The 19,501-nt window shown below is 58.4% G+C and overlaps 6 protein-coding genes across 6 annotated transcripts; 2 read left to right on the plus strand and 4 right to left on the minus strand.

The window, feature by feature from the left end:
• Positions 1-516: 516 nt before the first annotated feature.
• GGTG_12339 (hypothetical protein) lies at positions 517-2,788 on the minus strand. Its single transcript, XM_009230236.1, has 6 exons — positions 2,447-2,788; positions 2,029-2,360; positions 1,698-1,958; positions 1,306-1,628; positions 1,025-1,246; positions 517-933 (listed from the first exon to the last, which is right to left on the minus strand). The coding sequence occupies exons 1-6, from the start codon at positions 2,692-2,694 to the stop codon at positions 640-642; spliced, it is 1,680 nt and encodes a 559-aa protein (XP_009228500.1). The 5' UTR covers positions 2,695-2,788; the 3' UTR covers positions 517-639.
• A 1,718-nt stretch (positions 2,789-4,506) lies between these two features.
• On the plus strand, positions 4,507-8,783 carry GGTG_12340 (hypothetical protein). Its single transcript, XM_009230237.1, has 5 exons — positions 4,507-4,873; positions 4,930-5,473; positions 5,548-5,697; positions 5,787-6,621; positions 6,700-8,783. Exons 1-5 carry the CDS (start codon positions 4,577-4,579, stop codon positions 8,621-8,623), a joined length of 3,750 nt encoding a protein of 1,249 aa, XP_009228501.1. The 5' UTR covers positions 4,507-4,576; the 3' UTR covers positions 8,624-8,783.
• Positions 8,784-8,959: 176 nt separating this feature from the next.
• On the plus strand, positions 8,960-11,202 carry GGTG_12341 (hypothetical protein). The gene is made up of 2 exons (XM_009230238.1): positions 8,960-9,705; positions 9,791-11,202. The coding sequence occupies exons 1-2, from the start codon at positions 9,307-9,309 to the stop codon at positions 10,757-10,759; spliced, it is 1,368 nt and encodes a 455-aa protein (XP_009228502.1). The 5' UTR covers positions 8,960-9,306; the 3' UTR covers positions 10,760-11,202.
• Positions 11,203-11,839: 637 nt separating this feature from the next.
• GGTG_12342 (hypothetical protein) lies at positions 11,840-12,799 on the minus strand (the record flags this gene model as incomplete). Its single annotated transcript, XM_009230239.1, has 1 exon — positions 11,840-12,799. Exon 1 carries the CDS (start codon positions 12,665-12,667, stop codon positions 11,840-11,842), a length of 828 nt encoding a protein of 275 aa, XP_009228503.1. The 5' UTR covers positions 12,668-12,799.
• A 298-nt stretch (positions 12,800-13,097) lies between these two features.
• GGTG_12343 (hypothetical protein) lies at positions 13,098-15,682 on the minus strand. The gene is made up of 2 exons (XM_009230240.1): positions 15,284-15,682; positions 13,098-15,217 (listed from the first exon to the last, which is right to left on the minus strand). The coding sequence occupies exons 1-2, from the start codon at positions 15,391-15,393 to the stop codon at positions 13,600-13,602; spliced, it is 1,728 nt and encodes a 575-aa protein (XP_009228504.1). The 5' UTR covers positions 15,394-15,682; the 3' UTR covers positions 13,098-13,599.
• Positions 15,683-15,881: 199 nt separating this feature from the next.
• On the minus strand, positions 15,882-19,008 carry GGTG_12344 (purine-cytosine permease FCY22). The gene is made up of 3 exons (XM_009230241.1): positions 17,435-19,008; positions 16,916-17,341; positions 15,882-16,832 (listed from the first exon to the last, which is right to left on the minus strand). Exons 1-3 carry the CDS (start codon positions 17,896-17,898, stop codon positions 16,124-16,126), a joined length of 1,599 nt encoding a protein of 532 aa, XP_009228505.1. The 5' UTR covers positions 17,899-19,008; the 3' UTR covers positions 15,882-16,123.
• Positions 19,009-19,501: the final 493 nt, after the last annotated feature.

Consider the following 19,501-nt stretch of genomic DNA (forward strand, 5'->3'; position numbering starts at 1 on the left):
CGCCGATCTGGCCGGTCAGACAAGCAAATTGATAGCAGCTGCCTGCCCGGAGAGAGAAGGTGGATCTTTTGTATCCTGCCTCGGAATTCTAGTCTAACGTCTAGGGGGGATTTGCAAACGACTCAAGTTCCTCAAGAACCTGTAGGTATCCGTGCAAGGAGGCGAGTAGCGAAACATCAAACCCAAATTTATCTTTGAGAGTAGGGTCGGCTCCGGCTTGGAGAAGCACCGGGTACGTTTCCAGGGATGATTCGGAGAGGTGAAATTCTAAGGGAGTGTCGTGGAAGGGGCCGCCGCGTACATTTGGGTCCGCGCCCAAGGATAAGTGCTTGCGAACAAGCCACGGAGATGTGGCTTGACTGCTCATTTGTAACAATGGCTCTCAATATAGAAACTTGACCCCACCAGCCGTCGCCTGGCCCCGCGACACCACCGACGCTTTTTCGTGTCCTCAATATAAGGAGGGTACCTATCGGAAGGCCCCCACAGCTCGCTTGGGAGCGCGCAGAAGCGGCGCCCAAAAAAAAAAAAGATAAAAAGAAAACACGACAACTACACTGGCCACGATGCAAAATCGATATGGTATCCTCCCCCTTCCTCCTCCTTCCCAAACAACTGTGTGATGTGGGCACATCTGCCTCAGTGAGCGGGCTTTACGGCCAGTTGCAGGTACTGGAGACGCTCAGTCATACGCGGCAGCATCTTCTCGTCAGTTTCACTGGTCAAAAGCTGGATTTCTTGCATGGACTTGCGGCACCAGCTCGTGAATTCTTCTTTTTGGTCGTGCAAGTCTTGTTCCTTGGCGTCAGAAAGGGCCCCCATCATATTGATGGCCGGGATGATATAGCGATCCGAGGCCAGGACATAGACGCTCGTGATGTCCCCGATGGCGCAGAAGCTGCCCTGGATGTTGATGGCACTGTCGTGGACCTTCTGCAAGAGGGCCAGTCGAGTCAGCTGCTTTGCCTTTTTGGGGCACCGAAAATGGGGTGACAGTCAACGCAGTAGGCGCACGTGTACATACCAATTTCGCGCTCTTACTCAACTTCACACCTTGGAAGACCCCAGCTTTGTTGAATGCCAGTTTTTTTTCGATCGGCTGGAGGAATCCCTTCTCGACATCCTGCTGCACCGTCAGGTTGACTTGACTGAGAATATCCTTGAAGAACGTGACGAGTTCCTGGATCTGCGTCCTCAGCCGTCCCAGTTCCCGACTCGACTCATCCAAGATCTCCAAAATACCGGCCTGTTTCCAAAGGCAAATTAGCACGTGTGCGGCCCCAGCAGCCGGGTAAGTAAACCTACGAGGTCAAACTTCTCCTCCTCGAGGCGCTTGAACTGTGCTTCAGCAATGTCGAGGCTGGCCGCGGCCGACACCAGCTTCTCCTTGTTCCTGCCGATGTCGGCGATGAGCTGGGTCACCTTGTCGCCGAGATTTTTCTCATGGAGGCGTGCCTCTGCCAGGGCCCGCCGCGCCTCTTCCTTCTGCGACTCTCTCTGCTTCCTTTCTCGCTCGATGAGCTCGTCCCGACGCTGCTCGACGTCGCGCTGGTGTTCCGTCCGGACTTGGAAATCCTTGTTGCTCTCGCCCTTGAATAAATCCTTCGCTCGATCAATGAGTCCCTTCTCTGTTTGTCATTGCATTAGCAGAGCCCTCGAGGGTGAATCGTACAGGGCCGGTTCGGCATGCTACTCACTTTTTTCGAGCTGGGCGATCTTCTTCTCCGCGTTGATCTGCTCTTCCTCCTGGCTCGGCTCGGTGACAACCGGCATCACGCCCTCCAGCTTTTGCATGTGGGCTGAGGCCTCGGAGACTCTCTTCTCGGCGTCCTTGAGTTGCTCTTGCAATTTCTTGATGGTTTCGGATGTGGACTTGTCCTTCTCCTCGAGCTTTTTCTTCTCGGCCGCGTTCTTCTGCAGCTGCTCGTCATTTACGTTCGATTTCTTTTTCTCTTCTCCTGTAAAGTGTGCGGTTTGATTAGATTCCAGTGCTCCCGGAAATGTGCGAGTACCTAAGCTTGTACGTACCTTGGCAGGCGGCAACGTTCTCCTTTAGGCATTGAATCATCCAGTACCAGTACTGGAAAGATCCAGTGAGCTTCTTGATCTCCTCCAGGCATTTCTCCGTGCTTTCCCTGACATCCTTGATGTCGTCGACCAAGGCGTCGTCGTCATCATCGTCTTCATCATCATCATCTTCTACCTTGTCGATGGCGCGGAGGATACTTTCAAGCTTGCCCCTGTTTTCGGTCATCTGCATCGCAACCATGTTGATATAGCTCATGGCGCTGCGGGCATCTGTGAACGCGCTTCGACCGAGGTTGGAGCAGGATTCCAGGTTTGCGTAGAGTAGTTCGTGGCTGGAGGGGCGAAAAAAAGAACGAGTTTCAGTAAGTTCCACGTGTCGGGTAATATTGTACGATATTGGATAGGAACTCAGACATACGGCAGTGTACCGATACTTTCACCCCTGTCGCCCTTCACATCCCGTGACTTGACGGGGACGCCAGCAGCCGCGGACGAGCCCGATATCCTGAGGAGGACAGCCATTGTGCAGACGGCGGACGGCGCGGTTGCGAGGGGGCGTGCCCACGTATCACTTTTGACCAAGCTGCGCGCCCGGATGGTCTCGGCGGCATCCTTGGCCTTCTTCTGAATCGTGAGGCTGTACTCGGGGTCACTGCTGCTCACCATTTTGGGCACTGGGATGATGTTGCGATGGTGTAAGGGGAATGGAAAGTTGAGGGTGCAAAGCTGGGGAATGACTTCTGCCGATAAAAATTTCTCGAGTCTCGGAAGATGCTTAGAGTAAAATCTCCTAAAGCCTCAACGCCCCTCAAGCAGGTTAAGTAACCTGTTCTGTGGTCTGTGCGAGGTATATCCCCTCGAGTGCCGTTCGACCCCCGGCCGCTGATCTCGCGTGCGTCAGCCAATAAAAACGTCCATTTTTTCGGTACTTCCATCTGCGCCTTATCTAGCCCATGATAAAAGTACCAGCACAAGTCATTGTTACAAAGCAGTACGTCGCAATACTCGCACCGCACTCTTGCAAATCCGTACCTCCGAGTTACAACAACAAACAGGGATGTCTTTGCCGATCACCTTCCTATCCGGGCGACCTGGGTCTAACGGCACTCGAGGGGATAGTCACATCTCTCATGGATCCTCCGGCGCGTCAATCAGGTCGACCCGGCAGCCTTACTTTCGTCACGTCGCTCTTCGGACCCCTTTTCCAGGTTGGGCATCTGGGGTAATCCGTGCCACATCGCTCTTTGGACCCCTTTTCCAATTCATTTACCCAACCCTCCGGCATTGGGCATCTGGGGAAACCCGCGTCACATCGCTCTTCCAATAAACAATAAACACAAGGGCCCCTAAACACATTTACTTGATGCGTTGCCCATGGATTGCCCGATTTCCCCCCGCACTTCCTTGGGCGCTAGCTTCCAAGCCACAATGGCAAGCCCAATGAAAAACTGCATGCGGAGGTGACCTCTTTATCATTGGTGTCTTATGAAAGAGCCGAGATAGAGACTGTCAGCAGCAAGCATCTGGCCCTCCGTGGCCCTCCGTGGCCCACGTTGCCATGTCCAGTTCAAAGAGAGTATTTCAGCCACCACATGCATATTGTGCCAAAGCCGACCATTCCCCCACGATCTTGATGGTGGCGGTGTCCTTGATACCCGACTAAGGCGCCTCGGGCTCAGTCGTGGGATTGGGCATTGCCGGTAGGCGGCCTCCTCGGTGGTAGGTTAGGCTTTGCGGTTTGTGGAAGTTCCAGTTCATCACATTCGCCCTCCTGTGACTGCATAAGATCTGTTTACGTGTAATTATCACCGCCTGCATCTCTGCACGTCTCCATTCGCTGCGCAGCCGTTCTGGCCCAGCCACTAATACACCATCGATAAGTTTTATGTTGCCGCGCTGGCCGCCAGTCCTAATAGTCCGGGAAACCCGATGAATGCATTTCCGCGGACTCCGCCCCGAGCCCCGCAGAGCACTCCGGCGGCTGATGCATCCTAAAGGAGGTGTGATAAATGCCCAATGCATATCCAAGACTGTGATGAGTGGCTAATGTTCCCAAAGACTGAAGTTGCGAGTGACGCCTTACGAATGCCCGCGGCAGCCTGCATCAACAGCCCCGTCGCTTGCTGTCAGAGCGATGATGTCCGTGCGTAACCGCCATCTCCCGACCTGTGTCTCCTTTCAAATTGCCTCTTGTCGCAAAGGAGAGGGTACCTCTGAAGGATTTACGACCGAGGTCGAGTATTACGGCCCTCGCCTCCGTTGGAGACCCTCGTTGATATCGTGAGTGCTCTGTAAATTGTTACAGAGAACCCGGCGACGCCAAAGAGAGGCGCATACCTTGCAGAGCCTCGTGTATATAGAGCTGGAGGGTCCCCCACCCTCAACAACATTTTTCTAGAGTTCCTTGGAGATAGAGATCAAGCCAACCGGTCTGCTATATGCACCCCTACCTTGCAATTCCTCTTTTTTGCTGCCATCAATTCACGACGTCGAATCCAAGTGCTTGGGGCTGAAGCGTCACCTCGCTCCCGGCGCGTCCCAAGAAGCTATGTCGGACCCCAACAATTACACTGTCGGCTGGATTTGTGCCATCAGCACCGAGTATACGGCCGCCCAATCCTTTCTCGACGAGAAACATGATCGGCCCACGTTCGTCTCTCCGCACGATGGCAACGATTATACCCTCGGCAGCATGGGCGGGCATAACGTTGTCATTGCTGTCCTGCCCGATGGAGAATACGGCACGAACTCCGCAGCTGCCGTGGCAAGAGACATGCTCCACAGCTTCCCCAATGTCAGGATTGGCCTGATGGTGGGCATTGGCGGCGGCGCCCCGTCTAGCAAGGTATGACAGGAGGGTCGACGACACGACGTGGCCGCGGCTAATTTTGATTCCTGTAGAACGACATTCGGCTAGGAGACATAGTCGTCAGCTCCCCAGCCAACGGCAAGGGGGGTGTGTATCAGTACGACATGGGCAAAGCGATCCAAGGCCAAGGCTTTCAGCACACCGGGTTCCTGAACAAGCCGCCAACAGTTCTCTCGACCGCCGTGAATGGCCTCAAGTCACAGTATGCCGTCGATGACCATGGGATCGTGGAAAAAATCGAGCAGATTCTTGAACAGAAGAAGAGGCTCAAAAGAACCCACGGGCGACCCGATCCGGGTAGCGACAGGCTCTACATTAGCACCAAGGTCCACGAGGACCAAGCGAAACCCTGCGAGTCCATTTGCGGAGATGAGGAAGGCGACCTTGTCACGCGGCCCCAACGTGACGCGGAGGAGGTTGACGACCCGGCCATCTTTTACGGCCTCATTGCCTCGGCCAATCAGGTGATGAAGGATGCCACCCTCAGGGACCGACTGGCTGGCGGAGAAAATGTGCTGTGCTTCGAGATGGAAGCGGCGGGGCTGATGAACCATTTTCCTTGCCTTGTGGTCCGCGGTATGTCAAACTCCTGTGCGCCCCAATGTCATTAGGTACTCTGAAACATAGCGCTAACACCTCAATGCCGCTAGGAATTTGTGACTACAGCGATTCGCACAAAAACAAGGCCTGGCAGGGCTATGCAGCCATGACGGCGGCTGCATATACCAAGGACCTTCTGATCCGGATCCCGCCCAACAAGATTGAGGCCGAGAAGAAGATCAGCGAGGTCCTGTCTAACAGTCAGTAGTGCTCACATCGCATTGGTTGCTAGGCCGGATGGCAGGCTTTTTAATTTAGTCCACAATCTAATAATTACCCACTCCCAAAGTTGAACATTCCATGCATGTGCTCGGGTCCAGGCTGGACAAAAAAGACGACCAGGCCATCCTCGACTGGGTTGCGCCCGATGATTACGGCAGCAAGCAGAGCTGCACCCTAAGACTACGACAGCCGGGGACCGGCCAGTGGCTTTTGGACCGGGAGGAGTTCAAGACGTGGCTGGGTGGCGATGGTGGGTCGCTATTTTGTCGAGGCATACCCGGGGCGGGCAAAACCATCCTCACTGCTGTCGTGGTCGATCATCTTCTGGCCCAAAGGGTTGCCGACAATGACGGCTCTGCCATCGGCGTCGCGTTCCTCTATTGCAGCTTTTCACATCGGGAGAAACAGGGGCCCGAGGACTTGCTCCTGAGCGTGTTGAAGCACTTCAGCCAGGGCCTGCAATCGTTGCCGGACAGCGTCAAGACGTTACATCAGACTCACCGAAAAGCTAGAACACGCCCACTTCTTCCCGAGATCGTCAGCTGTCTCGAATCGATCCTCAAGCAATACAAGAGAAGCTTTATCGTTGTCGACGCCCTCGACCAGTGCCCCACCAGCTGCCGGCCTAAGCTTCTAACGACCCTATTCCACCTTCGAGACATCCGGGGCACTAACATTTTTGCGACCTCAAGGCCCTGTCGCGAAATCGATTCCGGCTTCTTCCCCAAAGTCTCGGTTCTGGAAATCGAAGCCGATGCAACCGATGTCAAGCAGTATCTGGACGCTCACATGTCGGAGCTCCCTCATTTTGTCAGCAAACAGCCCGACCTTCAGGACTTGATCAAGCAAGCCATTGTGAGAGCTGTTTGTGGCATGTTTCTCTTGGCCCAGCTGTACCTCAGGTATGTTGAAGGTTCGGTAGCCAGCCGGGAAAGCTCGGACTAGAACAGCGCTAATCTCTTTTTGTATTTAAAAAACAGCTCACTGCGGGGAATGCAGTCACCCCGGCAGATCAAGGACGCTTTGGTGGACAAGAAAAGGACATATGAGAAGCTGTACGGAGACACCATGAAGCGCATCGAGAGTTCCGACCAGGCTCGGTTTGCCAAGAAAGCCTTGAAGTGGGTCGTGTGCGCAAGGCGCCCGCTGACGACGTCGGAGCTTCTGCACGCCCTCGCCGTAAACCCTGGAGACACAGCCTTGGATGAGGACAATATTCCCGAGATGCACGGGGTCATATCGGCTTGTGACGGCCTGTTGACAATCGATGAGGGAAGCGACGTCATCCGCCTTATCCACTACACCGCATACGAATATCTGACAAATGGCTCCAGCAACGGGATCCTCCCAGATGCTGAGGCGGACATCGCACGTATATGCACCACCTACCTGTCCTTTGACGACTTTGGGCGAGGCTTCTGCGCTACGGACGCCGACCTCGAGGCCCGGTTGTCGAAGCACCCTCTTTACCGCTACGTGGCGCGCAATTGGGGATATCACGCTCGTGAGGCCTCCCTGCCGCCAAGCGATAGCAGGCTCCAAAGCTTTTTGAGCAGCGCGGCCAAGACTGAATCCGCGGGCCAGGCAATGATGGCCATCAAGGAGCAGAGCCCCTGGCCCGGCTACAGCCAGGAGGCCCCCAGGAGGGTGACGGGCCTACATCTGGCTGCACGCTTCGGCGCCGCGGATATCGTCTCGGACCTCCTCACCCGGCGCGAGGCCGGAGGCTGCGATGCGCAAGACAGCCACCGCCAAACTCCACTCATGTGGACGGCAATTTTGGGCAACCTCGAGATCGCGCAGATGCTCCTCCGCGCGGGTGCAGACCCCAACTTGAAAGACAAGGACGGCCGAACGCCGCTATCCCTAGCCGCCGAGAACGGTTTCACAGACGTCGTCAAAGAGCTGCTGAAAGAGGAGAGGCTCGCCATGGGCGGCGACTCGCAAAGGGACAAAGTGGGTCGCCTGCCGCTCTCCTGGGCAGCCCGCAACGGCCACGTTGACGTTGTGAGGGTGCTTCTGGAACGGTCGAGCCTCGAAGGCGGGGAGGCGGACAACCCTCTCTTATGGGCCATCCTGCAGGAAAACGAGGCGGTCGTCAAAACCATCTTGGAGGCCGCCCTCCGGGAGGCAGGCCCAGGCTGGGGAGAGGGAATCGCCCCCAAGGCACTGTGCTTGGCGGCAGAGATCGGTCAGGTGTCCATATTTTCCCACCTCACATCTGCTCTCGGCGGCGACGTCAACTGCCGCGGTGACAACGGGAAGACGCCCCTGATGGAAGCCGCTTTTCGTGGCCACGATGATATGGTCGCAGAGCTACTCCGTCTCGGTGCCGATCACCGCATAAGAGATCAAATTGGTCGGACTGCCTTCTCCCTAGCTGCCGAATTCGGCCAGGACGCTGTGGTCAGCCTGCTCCTCCTTCACGCGCCAGCAAAGGCCGATGTGGACTGCGCTGACACGAATGACCGGACCCCGCTATCACTGGCCGCGGGAAACGGACATGAGGCCGTCGTGCACGCGCTGCTGGGGCTCGAGGGCGACGTGGTGAGTGTCGATGCGCAGGACACGGCGCAGCAGACGCCGCTCTTCTGGGCTGCGAGGAACGACCATATCGACATCGTGAAATTGCTACTAGACACGGGCAAGGTTAAGGTTGACGCAGCCACCCTGTGCGGCCGGACGGCGCTTTCGGAGGCCATCGTGGCCTCCAACATGGCCATGGTAAAAATGCTACAGGAGCATGGCGCAGTTGATGTTGGGAGCAAGCCTGCTTACCTGGAAAGCAGTAAAAGCTGCTTCACCGTTGATCCTTTGACTGTGGAGGGTGAGTACGGTGATGGCTTGGGAAAGGTACCTGCTGCGAATAACTGGGATTACAATTCGGATGAAGACAGCGACTAGATGAGCAGCTATGTCCATTACAGCTAGTCCAGTTGTACTTTTATCCTACGGCGTGTTTGGCGGTGGCGGTTTCGGGAACTGGTGGGAGCACATTACGTAGCATCTAATGGTTTGCTTTTGTTGGTAGTTCCTTTTTGAACGCCACGTCAGGTGTTTTGCCCAGCGAATCGCCCATGAGAATACCTCGAGCTGACAGGCATACCGAGGCATACCGGATGGAGGGTGAGCAAAAGTGACGCGAACCTGAACAGGGCCGCGTCGCTGACTAACCCGATTATTCCGTTCGGGCAAAAGGTTTTCGGGAGAGAACTTTCCGTTTACAGCTGCGATGCCAAGCTTTTGGAGCGCTTCGGTCCCCCGCAAGCCGACGTCGCCGGATTTGCGGTCTCTAGGAAGACGAGGACAAAGGGAGGCGGCCGGAAAGGGAGGGCGAAACAGCAGCTGAAAGAATGGAACTGCCGAGGCCCAAATCAATCGATGCGGCGGCCGTCAGTCAAAGCCCACGAGGCGCACGTCGAGGATGGCAACTTATCAACAAAGAAAACCCGCCCGCCTGCCCTCCTCCTGTTGATATCCCGCCCGTTTGCGGCCGCTCCCTTTCTTCCCTGCTTGCAATGGCCTGTAAAGATTTGTTGGGCAAACCCGAAAGCGGTGCTTGACACCCACGGCAGCACCCAGCTATTATGACTCCATTAAAAAAAACCTCGATACCCGCCCGGCTCTGCAGGGGCCCTGTTCTCCTCCATGGCAGCCAATCCAAACTCTCCTTCCGCTACAAGGAACCACCACTTCAACCGCTCCCTCTAAGGCTCCCTCATCGTCAGACCACCACAACAGCCACTCTCTCTAAGGCTCTCTCATCGTCAGCAGAGATGCACGACGCCATCTCGCCCACAATATACCCCGACTGGCCACGATCGGATGCGGATCTAGTGCCGCTGCCGCGGTGCGAAGGCCCCAAGCTAAAGGCTTTCGACTTTGGCGGCCCGCAGAGGATCGAGTTTCTCCAGCTTTTGGGCGACGGGGCTCACGGGATCGTTTTCAAGGTCAAGATGCGTCACCGGCACTACGCGCTCAAACTGGTAAGTTCAGCAAGCCGCGGATTCCTCGGCAGCACAGGACGCCCGGGCAAAGAGCTGACCGACCACTTGTCTATCCCTTGTCTAGTTCCGGTTCTGCTACGAAGATGAGTGGCCGTGCATGATAAGGGAATCAAACATCGACGACCGGGCCGCCCTGACGGCGTTTGCCCAGCACTCAGAGCCCTTCTATGCCGAGTGTCGCGCTTTTGCGCGCCTTCAAGAGACTGGGCACCAAGATCTTGCCTTGGCCTGCTTCGGCTACGTGCTCCTGGATGAGACCCACGAGGCCTTGCTTCTCGAACACTTTCCCGACACCCAGCTGATCGGCACCGGGTTTTCGGCTACCTTCAAGGAGGCCGACTGCCCCCCAGGATGTAATGTGCGGACGAGGTACCCGGGCCGCGACGGCCGGGCACCGCCTATCCGGGGCATTGTCAAAGAGCTTGCCGAGGAGGTGCCGGAGAGGGATCTCAACGAGGCCCTGGCCACCCGGATGCTGGCTGATATCGGCAAGTTCCAGCAGCTCGGTATCTTCCGCATCGACGTCACCCCCCGGCAGCTGCTTGGAAACAAGACGGTCAGCGATCTAAGCATGGCTTGCACGATACCGCACTGGATGGCAACTCGGGCGCTGAACCCCAACCTTACGCCAGCTCTGCTGGAGGCCATGAGACTCGAGACCTTCATCCGGGCCAAGGCGGATTACCTCCAGTTTGACTATGAAATCGACTGTTGGAACGACAGGCATGGCGCTACCGAGGGCGCCATTGAACTGCGCGCCTTTCCCGGCGGCCAAGGCGCCCCGAAGCTCCGCTCCTACGAGCTGAGGAACAAGGAGGCTCGGGAGCGCGTCTACACCCATGTCAACCCGACGAGCTACGACTGGAGGCGAAAGTCCAGCGCGTCGAAGCGGCCACTGTGTGCAAAGCCCCGCAAGTGGATCTACTGCTTTGGCAAGGATCCCGAGCTGGCCGAGGAGCTGAGGTCCTCCAACCCGGATGCAGGCAGATACATTTTTGAATACAAGAACGGCTACATCCAGCCGTGGATGTAGCTATGATGCCAGCATGGCGGCCAAGGATGTTGGATTGCCCAAGACTTTTCTCGCACTGGTTCTCTTTTGTTTCCTTTCCTGTTTCCTTTCCTGTTTCTTTTCCTGTTTCCTGGCTTGTTTCCTATTTCTGTCTCCTGTTTGTCTCTTATTCCGTCTCCGTCCTTGTTTCTTTCCTTGCCCTTCAGCCCTTGAACGGAGCCCCGATCCTTCTTGCGGAACGGGTGCCTGCCAAGTCGTGTATGATACGCAGGTCTTTCCTATCTTCATTCTCGGAAGCAGGTCAAACGAAATGCAATATCTGTTTGTTTTGTTCCTGGGCATGTTAGTAGGTGCTCTCCTATTTAGCCGTACAAGCCGAGAACGAAGACATCGCCAGCGGTGACGAACACGAACTCAAGCCTTGGACCCTTGGTAGTTGGTGAATATAGTTATTGTGCACGCAATGAGTGAATGGGGTCCCGCCCGTCGCAAATGCCCAATTTGTTGCTGCATGTGGTACGCGGGATATCAGGAGGTGCAAGCCCTATGGGGCGCAAAGCTGTAGGAGGGACAGGTGCTTATCATCATATCATGTACCCCTGGCTTGAGCGCCCAAGAAGCCTGATATATACGAGGGGCCGGCCAGAGGCCGGCCTCTGGCGGATACATCTCCTTCCTCCTCCTTATGCAGAATAGAACCGATTTACAGCCACAAGTTGGTCTGCATCACCCCAGGGGACGGAAAGCTACAGGGAGCTGTCGATTATACCAGTGAAGCCTAGCAGCATAATGCCTACGCCCCACTCCAATGCCACTCACACGGCTGGTCTAGCCAAAATGGATACATGCACGAAACAGCAACCGGACAATGCAAAGAAATCCGCCTTTTCATTTCCTTTATGGAGATTATGACGGACAAATGGTGCAAGATAGGTGCGGCACCCACTACCGCACCCCTGTGCCCGTGCAGATCCTCCGTGCCAAGACCTGAACAGTGTGCCGGCCTCCTTTGTGACAGAGATGGCGCGCCCATGCCACCCTGCTTGCTGGCTCGGCGGCGGCAAGCAGCTATCCTGCCGCGCGTTGATCTTGGTTGGCCGGCTACGCAGGCTTCTCGGCCAGGGAATAGTGGTGCCGAAGCACCGTGGCGCCCCCTTCGACCTGGATCTCGTCCCAGTGGTTGATGCTGACCCGCTCGGCCTCGGGGACGAGCTTTCGATTGTGCTCTCCCGAGATGGCCATCATGCTCATCCACCACAGGGTCAGGTCCGCCGTCAGCTGCTTGTCGCCGCTCTGCGACCACATGACAGGCTTCATGGACACCTGCCAGTCATTACCCAGCCGCCCGCCCCGCCTCGCCGGCCCCGCCGCCGGGGACAGGGTGAAACAGCATGCTAGGATGCCGTTCCTCAGCGCGAGATATCCATATCTCGTGTTCGCTCTGTGGCACGCGTGTGCCAGCTGCCTCAGCGGCCACTTGTACTTGGTATCGCCGGTGGCGACGGCGTTCGGGACCTCGCTGAGGCGGCAGTCGCTGCCGAAGCTGCTTTCGTCGCAGGCCAGGCCGACGACCAGGTTTGGGAAGTCGGCTACTTGGAGGCTGACGAGGTGATGCACTGGGGCCGGCTTGGGTGCGCCCACCCAGACTGGCTCGCCGGCGGCTCTGGCAGTTTCGTGCTCCAGTTCCACGCCCTCGACCTTCTCGACAATCGCCTGGACACCCCCATCGGCGGACTTCTTGACGACCTCGAGTGCCACCTTCAGGATCTTGCCACTGTATTGGATGAGGTGTAGCGGGGTATCCCGGGGGCTATTGGGGGGGGCCACCGGGGGGGTAGTCTGGCGTGAGGCCGTGGCGCCATCCTTGAAGCGCCCGCTCACCCTCCTCGACCTCCTGGGGTAGCATCTGAAGTTTGAGGACATGACCATAGGCCGAATTGAGCACCTCGAGATTTAGTTCATCCTAGGTCGAGGTGGTAGAGAAATCGGGAAAGGCTGGGCTTTTGAGCGGCGTGGCATTTGCTTTAGCCGCGTCAGAGGCCGGAGCTGGCTTCTTTTGTGTGAGCAGATCGCGTAGAGTGATTGGCGCCATTGTTTCTGATGCTGGGTCTGGCCATGGATAGGTTGGCGGATCAGGTGCGGCGAGTGGTGGAGGGCGGCGAGCCTGTCGCTTTATATACACGGAGAAGGCTGACCCCGAATTGATGAGTCCGGACTGTACCAAACAAGCAGCATGGCTTCCTGAGCAAATCAAGCGAGGCCGGCGACGTGGAGGTGCTGCTGCCCAAGATGTGACTGACTTGTTGCTCTCCTCCAAGAGTCTAGGGTTGTTTGCATCCGGCATGCCACCGAAAGGGAACGTCAGGAGGTGCATGCTTCCAAAGGGACAGGAAGTCGATAGATGACACCACGGGTGCGGCATGGGAGATCTCCCTAGGGTGAGTAAAAGGGATGGTGAAGGACAAGATAGAACTACCTCGATGACAAGTGATCAAACAGATTACTCAGGGCCAGAGAGGCATACGCTGACTCTTGTGACAGCTGTGTTGAGGAGTGACAAGGAAAGTATGCTAGAGGAGAGGCGTCGTTTCTCTATATCACTTTATGGCAACACACGATGAGGACTTGCTGGGATCTCGGAAGAACCTTTGACAAAGGCCCTTTGTATCAAACCTCGCTAGCGGCTGTCGTGCCGGAGGCACAACTTTTTTACCCCATGAGTTTCCCGGCCAGGAAATTATCGGGAACATACACATCGCGCTACATATGCTCCCCGCTGAATTTTCCAATGCCACGTCGGCAGGCAACAACCGACCGCTCGCAGAAACCCCACCTCCAAGTCCGGCGGGTCGGGAACATGGCTACGCAAGCGTCAGCAGGATCATGGCCGTGGACATGGCCGAGAAGTTGCCCGCGGCGCGCAGCGTGCCGCCGCCGTCGGCGAGCACCCACAGCTCCGGGCTGCCCCATGGCACGGCGTCGATGCGGGCGGCGGCGCGGGGCAGGCGGACGACGACGTCGCCGACCCGGTCGTCCGTCGCGCTGGGGTTGACGACGGCGACGAGCAGCCGGCCATCGCCGCCGCCGCCGCCGCCCGCCGTCCAGTACGCCACGTCGATCTCGTCGGCGCCGAGCCCCGGCACCGCCACGGGGTGCGGACCGCCGTTGTCGCCGCCGCCGACCAGGAAGTCGACGACGGGCGGCGACGCCACGACCCGCGAGAGCCGCCCGTGCGCGGCCGCCAGCACGTCCGAGGCCGGGTACACCCAGGCCACGATGCCGGTGGCGCCGTGGTTGAAGGCCAGCACGTTCATGGCCCACGACTCGGCCGGGGTCGGGTCTCGCGGCCAGTAGCCTTCGCCCGAGAAGGACTGGGTGTTGTGGAACTTTGGCTTTGGCCAGCGGCCGAGCGCGCGCTCGTGGCGGGCCAGGTCGTCGAGCCGCCGGGCCACGTCGCGCACGCCGCCGGCGCAGTTGTCGCAGCCGCAGTCGCCGTAGGTGCGGTTGCACTCGGTGCCCCACTTGGAGAAGGTGGCGCTGGCGATGAGGGGGTAGACGTCCTCCATGACCACGTCGGCGGCGCCATCGCCCGCGTACTCGCCAAAGTGGTAGTCCTGGCAGTTGAGCGTCACGGCGACCGGGTGGTAGGGGTCCAGGGCGCGCACGACGTCGCGGGCGCGCGCGGGCGCGGCGAACGGGTGCTGCCAGCCGTCGGGCTCGTCGGCCGTCCAGTACGCGTACAGGGCCTCCGAGTCGACGACGGGCGCGACGCTCTCGGCCACGTACGTCAGGTTGCGGTACCCGTCGCGCAGGCTGTACATGAAGGGCAGGCCGATGTCGTCCATGTAGCGCAGCTTGTCGCCGCCCTCGGCCCAGACCGTCAGGGGCGTCATGGCGGTGAGGCCGAGGTCGGCGTAGCGCCGCACCGGGCCCGTGTCGTTTAGCCGGAGGAACCCGTCGTACGAGGCGTAGTAGCCGTACGGCAGCAGCGGCCCGAAGGTGTGGTTGGACGCGCTGTTGCGGAACTGCAGGCCCCCGCCCAGGTTGTCGATGCGCGTCACGCTGCCGCGCCGCTTGTCGGGCAGGCGGAGCAGCTCCGCCGTCGCTACGTAGGCCTGGGCTTGCCCGGCCACCGTGGCCCGCAGCACCGCCAGCTGCGGCGCGAGGCTGGTCGGCACGCCCGACAGGTCGAACGGGACGAGGTTGCGCGTCGAGTTGACGGCCACGCTTCCGCTCGCCAGCTCGGCCCCCGTCGAGTTAAGCGTGATGGAGAAGGCCACCGCCGTCCCGGGCGACTGCCGGGACTCGTCCAGGGGCGATCCGTGGTGTCGCGACAGCTCGGCGTTGACTACAAAGTGGCCCTCGGCCTCGTTGTCCAGGTAGAGATTGTACCGCGGTCTGAACTGAACGTGCAGCTGCGCCGGGCCGGGGACCTCGGGCGGTGCGACCGTTTCACCGCCTGGCTCGAAGCTCGGGTAGCTTGGGTTTTGTGTGTTAGCGGAGCCATGTGACTGTCCATGTTGCACAGTAGAGAGACAAACTCACCCCGGCTTGTAGACCTTACCGCACCACCGCGGCCACCCAGGGTTGTTTCCCGTCTCGCCCTGCGCGGTCGCCAAGGACGCGAGGTAGAGAAGACCCAGAGGCAGCAACATGTTGCGTTCCGAGTGCAGAGTAACCCGCTCGCAAAAAGGCAGACCTCGTGTCACAGCTGGCGGGGGTTGGAAGCCAGAGATATTGCGATGGACAAAAAGGGACCCGATGCCACACGACGGAAGCACAGCAAAAGAAGGAATTAAAACTTGTAAAGAGGGAGGAGAAGCAAAAATAGGGGGTCATGAAATTACCCGAATCCGACGTCATTCCCTGCCAGACATTCACAATTACCTTTGGCGATAAGACTGGGTGACCATGGCTCCCCATAACCCCAAAGTTAATATGCGCAGTCGATCGGCGGCGGTGCGGGGAGACGGGAGAAGAGGGGGGACGGCGAGCACGACGTCGGGGTCGAATCCAACGTTACGTGTCGGGGTGACGCTTCCATTCCATGAGATCATGCAGGCATGGGGTGATGGGATTCTGCCGCCCCTGGGCTCAGATACCATCGACTTTCATCCCGAGTTGCCGGTCAGGGCTGGGTTAGAGAATGTACGATATGCTAGTCAAACTGACGTCCACATAGTTTATTTTCTATCAATGAAAAATTTCTCCCTCTTTTTTCCACCATTCCCCGTATGTATCTCTTGTCTATATGTTACCCATTTATCCCAGGCCATGCACACCGCCTTGTCCTACTATTCATGCAATAATTACTTACCCGACCGCTTTTCCCACACCGCATTAATCCCATTTTGTTTCCTCCTCCCGAATCTCCCCCTAGCTTCATCACCGACCCGCAATCTTCTTCTCGACGGTCCTCAGCGGAAGATACACCAGGCCCGCAATAACAAAGGCGAGCTCGAAGCCGATATCGCCCGTCACCTTGGCCACGGGGCCAGTCCACCAGGCCTGAGCCATAAAGGGCACGACGGCGCCGAAGCTGACGAGCAGCGACGCCAGCGCGGCGACGCCCGGCGGCAGGCGGCGGGCGTCGTTCCAGTCCTCGGGGTCGTACGACGCCGCGTCCCCGCCGCGGAACCAAAAGTGCTCGGCCAGCAGCACGGCCACGAAGGCGGACGACCAGTAGGCGATGAGGGCGATGAAGTTCTCGAGGTTGGTCAAAAAGTCGCGGGCCAGCGCGATGGCGACGGGTATCAGCACCGCCGTCAGGAGGACGGCGTAGGCGTAGCGCGGCACCAGCCGCAGCAGCCGCGGGGCCAGCGGCGTCAGGAACTGCTGCATGTTGAGCGTCACCGAGTACGACGTCGCGGCCAGGTTTCCGAGCAGGCTGAAGGCCAGCACTACCACCACGAACTTGCCGAACCCGCCGGCCGGCGCCAGGATGGCGTCCAGCACGCCCCCGACCAGGTACGTGTCATAGCCGGCCTTCCACGTCGGGTTGGCCGGCAGCGCGCTGCCGATGGCCGCGCCCAGGATCATCAGGAGGGCGGACGGGATGACAAGGCCGGTGTAGCAGTAGGCGAAGACCTTGGTTCTGTTTTGAGGGGAGGTTCCAGGTTAGCAGGAAACACGGAAACGTGAGACATCAGGGGCGGGTGGGGGAGCCTGGGCACGTACGACGACGTCTTGGGGTCCATATAGGCGGTAAAGTCGGACGCCAGCGGGGCGTAGGGGATCATGTACGACGCGACGATCATGCCAAACGAGAGCGTGTTGGCCACCGTCGCGGGCGGGTTCGGCTCGGGGAGCGGCCGCTGGAAGCCGGCGGCGCCGAGGCCGGCGACGATGGCAAGCGCGATGGCCGCGGGGATTGAGGCGTACTGCTCGTAGACGTGCAGCACGCGGTAGCCGCAAAAGGAGATGAAGAGGGCCAGCAGGGCGATGATGACGATGCCGGCGTTCTGGCTAACGATGGCGTCGCCGCCGGCCGAGGAGCCGCTGGCGACGGCCGAGAGGCACTGGCTGCCGATGATGCACTGCACCAGCATGAACCCGACCATGGTGGACAGGTTGAGGATCACGGGGAGGGTGACGGGATAACGCCTGGGAGTGGTGGGTTGAAGTCAGTCTGGAGTACCTTTTCTTTCTCTCGTTTCTCCTTCCCGTACGAACCGGCGAGGGCTCGAATGCACTCACCCCCAGCTGTATCTCGCCTGGACCATCTGGCGCATGCCAGTCTTGGGCCCGAGGGTCGAAAAGTACCCGGTCAGGGTTGCGGTCAGGAGCATGAAGAATAGGATGATGAGGGCGGCATCGCGCAGCTGCAGGCCGAAGACTGTTGGCGCCAGTATGCCAAATATGACGCCCAAGATGTTGGTGTTCATGGTCCACCAAAGCGTAAAGACGGTCACCGTCTTCTTCATGGTCCTCTCCTCGGGCGGCACGGGGGCGATGCCGCGGCCCTCTAGCCTCCCGGAGCGGGCGGCATCCAGGAGGAACTGGCGGACGCGGCCGGCAAGCGTGCTCGGGGCCTGGCCGTGCTTGGGCCCCGAGGCCTCGACATCGGCCACCTCCACGATGGCCTTCGGGTCCGGAACGGCGCCCTTTTCCACGTCAGCCATGGTGGCGCCCTCGGGCGATTGCGGAAGCGGTTGCGACATCTGTATTCCGAGACGGTATCTGGTCGTATAACTGTATAGACCGTCGGGGGGTTCCAAAAAGGCAAGAGTACCGCTGCTTAAGATGACTCAGGCGAGCGGTGGAGGCAACCTCAGTATAGTTTGCCGGCAGCTTCGGACGACGCTGATGCAGTTGAGTCCTTTGGGACCGTATTTAGGCTAAAACAGACCTCTGGGACGTCTCGGAGGGCAGCAGACAGGACTCGAGTCGTAATGTGTTCATTGGCCGCGAGGAAGACCCCTTCGGACGCAAATGCGCGGGCTCACCTATGCCCCTGACCGACTGCGTGTGCTCGACAGGGTTGCGCACGACAGAGTACGGACGGCTTGGCTTTGACGGACCTTGGGGCGCTAGCTCTATCAAACCCGGAGGTGACAAGGAAAAAGCCTGCGGCTGCTTGCTCTGGCAGTGCCGTTCGTCGGGGCACGTGCCAGGCTCACCGATTCGACAGCCGCATGTCAGGATACCGCTGCTTGGCCCAGGACTGCGAATGCTACGGTGAAATGGCCATGGGGGGCCCCCTTTGATCCCCGGCCGGGGCCGCCTGTGAGTAATAAGCGAGTGACGATGGGCGTGGATCCAGATCAGAGATTTTCGCCATCCATGTCCGAGGCCAAAAGAGGAAATCCAGCGATCGGGTGTCGCATTTTCTTTCTTTTCTTTTTTTTTCTCTTCTCTTTGTGCCTCGACCCTTCTCATCTTTTGACTAGAAGCACGTGCCAGCAAACCTGAGTAATCAGGGCCTAATTCCTCAACAGAACGCAATGATGCGTTAGGAACCTCCGTGCAGTTACTGACGGTGTGGGAAAAAAAAAACTCAACTGAGGCTTCGATGGATTCGACGCGATTCAGTCCTGGCCCGGCCCGACATTTTGGACGGAGAAAACGGCCAGTAATAAGTCAAATTCGCAACTCTGCCCAGCCCTGGAAGGCGAGAAGGGTGTGGTCGATGCGCACACCGCCCACGCAGGGCTGCGACAGCAATTGATAGGCTGCAGCGGGAGTTGGGCTTCCCGCGAGGCGAGCATGAGTCGCTGGCCGCCATGGGCCCTTGTAAGCCGTTTTGTCAAGTCGACCCGGCTACCTCTCTCTCTGGCTCTCTCCCTTTTTTTCTTTTACAGGGCGCCAAAAAAAAAAAAAGACATATGACGCTATACCGCATGACATAGTCATGGCCTCGCAGCTGTCGTAGTGGGATTCGTCGCGACCCGAGCTCCCGACGTCAGCCTAGCGCGTGTCCGACACCAACCATGGCGAATGGCGCAGTGTTGGGATCCTCGATCGAGTTAGCCGCCAGGGCTGGAACAACGGCCGCCAGAGATGTGATGAATCATGAATGACAGACCGTTGGCCATGCGCCAGGCAAGGCCATAGCCCACAGCAAAGACGAGCCTATTAGTCATGTTAGCTATTTTCCTGGCCGCTAGGCTCATTTCCAAACAGCTAACGGCCTTATTCCGGCCAGCTGCCACAACACGGCTGCTTATTTCGGGGCTAGTTCCTTAGGCGGTTAGGACCAGGGCAGTTAGGAGGTGAGGCATGAGCTTGAGAAATCATGAGTCCGAACACGGCTGCGACGCCATC

This window comes from Gaeumannomyces tritici, assembly GCF_000145635.1.
Source record: "Gaeumannomyces tritici R3-111a-1 unplaced genomic scaffold supercont2.8, whole genome shotgun sequence".
In the NCBI taxonomy this organism is placed as follows: domain Eukaryota; kingdom Fungi; phylum Ascomycota; class Sordariomycetes; order Magnaporthales; family Magnaporthaceae; genus Gaeumannomyces; species Gaeumannomyces tritici.

What these genes read in the sequence shown, in the direction of transcription:
- GGTG_12340 (XM_009230237.1), top strand. Translation starts at nt 4,577, where the DNA reads ATGTCGGACCCCAACAATTACACTGTCGGCTGGATTTGTGCCATCAGC. An exon ending in TCCTTGCCTTGTGGTCCGCG is followed by an intron (nt 5,474 to 5,547) that starts GTATGTCAAACT and finishes CAATGCCGCTAG; the next exon opens with GAATTTGTGACTACAGCGAT. An exon ending in CAGCGAGGTCCTGTCTAACA is followed by an intron (nt 5,698 to 5,786) that starts GTCAGTAGTGCT and finishes CCACTCCCAAAG; the next exon opens with TTGAACATTCCATGCATGTG.
- GGTG_12339 (XM_009230236.1), bottom strand. Translation starts at nt 2,694, where the DNA reads ATGGTGAGCAGCAGTGACCCCGAGTACAGCCTCACGATTCAGAAGAAG. An exon ending in GAACGTTGCCGCCTGCCAAG is followed by an intron (nt 1,959 to 2,028) that starts GTACGTACAAGC and finishes CACACTTTACAG; the next exon opens with GAGAAGAGAAAAAGAAATCG. An exon ending in TGAGTAAGAGCGCGAAATTG is followed by an intron (nt 934 to 1,024) that starts GTATGTACACGT and finishes GCCCTCTTGCAG; the next exon opens with AAGGTCCACGACAGTGCCAT.
- GGTG_12341 (XM_009230238.1), top strand. Translation starts at nt 9,307, where the DNA reads ATGACTCCATTAAAAAAAACCTCGATACCCGCCCGGCTCTGCAGGGGC. An exon ending in GGCACTACGCGCTCAAACTG is followed by an intron (nt 9,706 to 9,790) that starts GTAAGTTCAGCA and finishes TCCCTTGTCTAG; the next exon opens with TTCCGGTTCTGCTACGAAGA.
- GGTG_12344 (XM_009230241.1), bottom strand. Translation starts at nt 17,898, where the DNA reads ATGTCGCAACCGCTTCCGCAATCGCCCGAGGGCGCCACCATGGCTGAC. An exon ending in CAGGCGAGATACAGCTGGGG is followed by an intron (nt 17,342 to 17,434) that starts GTGAGTGCATTC and finishes CACCACTCCCAG; the next exon opens with GCGTTATCCCGTCACCCTCC. An exon ending in ATGGACCCCAAGACGTCGTC is followed by an intron (nt 16,833 to 16,915) that starts GTACGTGCCCAG and finishes CCCTCAAAACAG; the next exon opens with AACCAAGGTCTTCGCCTACT.
- GGTG_12343 (XM_009230240.1), bottom strand. Translation starts at nt 15,393, where the DNA reads ATGTTGCTGCCTCTGGGTCTTCTCTACCTCGCGTCCTTGGCGACCGCG. An exon ending in GGTAAGGTCTACAAGCCGGG is followed by an intron (nt 15,218 to 15,283) that starts GTGAGTTTGTCT and finishes ACAAAACCCAAG; the next exon opens with CTACCCGAGCTTCGAGCCAG.